Source organism: Chrysochloris asiatica, unplaced genomic scaffold (assembly GCF_000296735.1).
Source record: "Chrysochloris asiatica unplaced genomic scaffold, ChrAsi1.0 scaffold00021, whole genome shotgun sequence".
Lineage (NCBI taxonomy): Eukaryota > Metazoa > Chordata > Mammalia > Afrosoricida > Chrysochloridae > Chrysochloris > Chrysochloris asiatica.
In genome coordinates this window covers 15,314,866-15,317,651 of record NW_006408539.1, presented here as the reverse complement: position 1 = coordinate 15,317,651, position 2,786 = coordinate 15,314,866, and the positions used below count along the sequence as shown (strand labels likewise).

The window sequence follows — 2,786 nt, the reverse complement described above, 5'->3', positions numbered from 1 at the left end:
CTGGGACAGATTCAGGGAAGATGGCTTTTTTGTCTGTAGAACAAAGACCCGGGAAGTAGCTAAGCCATTTTTAGTTAATCCTTTGGAGAAAGTCTTTACCCTTGAAACCTTTATGGTCTGGGCTTTTAGGAAAATATCACATTTATCTGTGGACATTAAGGGCTCATGTTTGGAATTAAATAAAAAGCATAACTGAACACTAAGATGAAAAACAATTTGCCATGACTGCCAGTGGCCAGAATTTGTTCCTCAGAGCCTGCGGCCTGTGACACTCGGGCCCAGTGGGCCTCGAACTTCTACATGGTCTGCAACAGAACAGAATATTGGAAAATAAGAAAAGAAAATCTAGCCAAGGTTAAGTATGCTTAAATTTATGGAACCTGAAATTCCACAAATATAGAAAATATTTGGGTAAAAACATTTGGATGTGACTTTAAAAAAAATAGAGAAGTGTAGTTGATTGCAAAATGAGTGAAATGAGGCTGGCTGTGAAGGAAAAGCCAAGCCTTTTTGGTTCTAAGCAGGTGCTTTTCTGATGGGACTTCTGTAAGGAGACACTGTTACATGGCACACAGAAAGCACAGGCAGTGATGAGCTGTGTGCTAATTTACGCCAGCTATTTCAGAAATCTCTTGGTGTCTTCTTTACACGCTTCTTCTTCTTTTTAGTATGAGCTAAACAGATTGAAATGTTGAAATGTTTTCAGAAAGATGAATCTAAATTTCTGTGTAACCCCTTTCCGCCTTTCCATTTAAGTCTAGGTTTCATTATGTCTCTCAAAAAGTTAGAACATACTTCTCTCTTAACACCTGGCCTGAGGTATTCAAATCATTTACTTACTGTCCATGTAAGCACTTTAGCAAAATTGATTTCATTACAAAGTAAGTGGATCTAAGCCAGTACTTATGAATAAATATTTTTTTTAAAGATGATTGAGTCAAGTGTTCATCTTACAAATGTCCTTGATGTATTCATTGTTTTATGTTTCTTTCCCTATAGGCCTTTCACTTGACATTTGCTTTCTTTCCAAAACGTTGAGAATTACTGTGATACAATTGAAAGACCATTGATACATTTTAACAAAAGACAATTTGTGCCTGTTTTAATCTCAATTTTAACCATCATAATTCCAAATTAGGAGAGTAGCCATTTTTACTCCTATACAGGTTTTTTTTTTAAGGTCATTATTCCATATTGAGATGTTATTGTATATGGTGTGAAATGATGTGTCTTGCTTCATTCTTTTGCAAATGGATTTCCAAATTTGCCAGTATCATTAGTTGAAGAGACTGTCTCTTCCTCATTTAATATGTTTTGGTTGTTATGAGTCGGAACCGATTTGATAGCACAACAGCAATTTGTTTTTGGTGATTTTCCCCCAAAATCCTGTGACAGCATTTATTCATAGTCTATGTTAACTATTCATCTTAATATCTTATAGGAATATTATAATGCATGAAGGCAGCTGGGGGGTCTCTCATACACATGTGCCAACGGAGTCTAGACCAGGGCACGTAGCCCTGATCGCCGGCTTTTATGAAGATGTCAGTGCTGTTGCCAAAGGTATTGTCTATTTGTTTTTGTGGTGAAGAGTTGTCAAGTTGGTTCTGATTCATAGGCATGTTCTTTAGAGGAAAAATTTAACACTGAATCTTGTCACAAAGCTAAAAGTGTGCTTTGAAATACTTTTAATAAGAATTTTAGTATGCTTTGCTCATATGAACACACACTGGTGTTGATTTCAGTATTAGGCTTTTACGTTTTATCAGCCTGTGCTATTGAATGTATATTACTGCTCTAACCCAAGGATCCATTGTATTCCTGGATCAAAAGTTCAAAAGTGAGTGTATATTTTAGTAGGAGATAAATGATCTGTTAATAATTGTTTGTTTTTAAACTGTATGTGTCACTATTGTTATGTGTGCTTCCCCCCCCTCCCAATTACCTGAAGGATGGAAAGAAAATCCTGTAGAATTTGATTCTCTTTTTAATGAAAGCAAGTACACATGGAGTTGGGGAAGCCCAGATATCTTGCCTATGTTTGCCAAAGGTAAGAGTCATGTATTATATTTCTTCATGTAGTAAACAGGCCATCAGTCAATCAAGATGTATTTTTTTTTTAAATGTTTTATTGTGAATTATATGATAGTTTACATGAGAGAACTTTAGTTTTACATTCATTCCATCGTATATCATTTCATTGCCATGGTTCCAATCCCCTTCATGCATCATCAGCCGACCAAAGGGTATATCCTAGAAACCCCCCCCCCTCCCCCCCGCCCCCCAGTCTTCGGCCCACAGTCCCTCTCCCTCTCTGGATCCAAAGTCCCCAGCCGCTTCATCACTCTACGTCATGGTCTCTGTCTCCATCTCAGGCATCTCTGGTTCTCTGGGTAGGGTCCCGCTCTCGGCTCTTCTCCATTGATGGTCCTAGAGACCTCTGCTCCTAGACTGGAGAAATAATCACTCCCTTCCTTGCTACAAAACGTCTAGCTTTGCACTTCCAACCCTCATAATCAGTCCTGATAACCATTATTCACTGCAGTAATCAAGATGTAATTTTGATCATTTGATTTTAATTTGTTACATTAGCTAATTACTGTATTTTATGGATTTTGAGACACTTGTTTTCTCATCTGTGAAATAGGGATGTTTATTATAATGAATGGGTTTGTCAATATTGTTTGGCATTTTTTTTCCTTCTTAGTTGTTATTGAAATACTGTCCATCATGCAGCTGATAGTACCATGGACTCAGTGAGCAGTATGTGCCCATCATACAGCTGA

At 37.4% G+C, this 2,786-nt stretch overlaps 1 protein-coding gene across 1 annotated transcript in view; it reads left to right on the top strand.

Moving 5' to 3' along the window:
- The window catches only part of PIGN (phosphatidylinositol glycan anchor biosynthesis, class N), a 104,776-nt gene that overhangs the window by 2,845 nt on the left and 99,145 nt on the right, over window positions 1-2,786 (top strand). Inside the window, exons 2-3 of the mRNA XM_006837576.1 lie at window positions 1,442-1,563; window positions 1,952-2,050. Of these exons, the coding sequence (XP_006837639.1) occupies window positions 1,442-1,563; window positions 1,952-2,050 (221 nt within the window). The remainder of the gene's footprint in view (window positions 1-1,441; window positions 1,564-1,951; window positions 2,051-2,786) is intronic.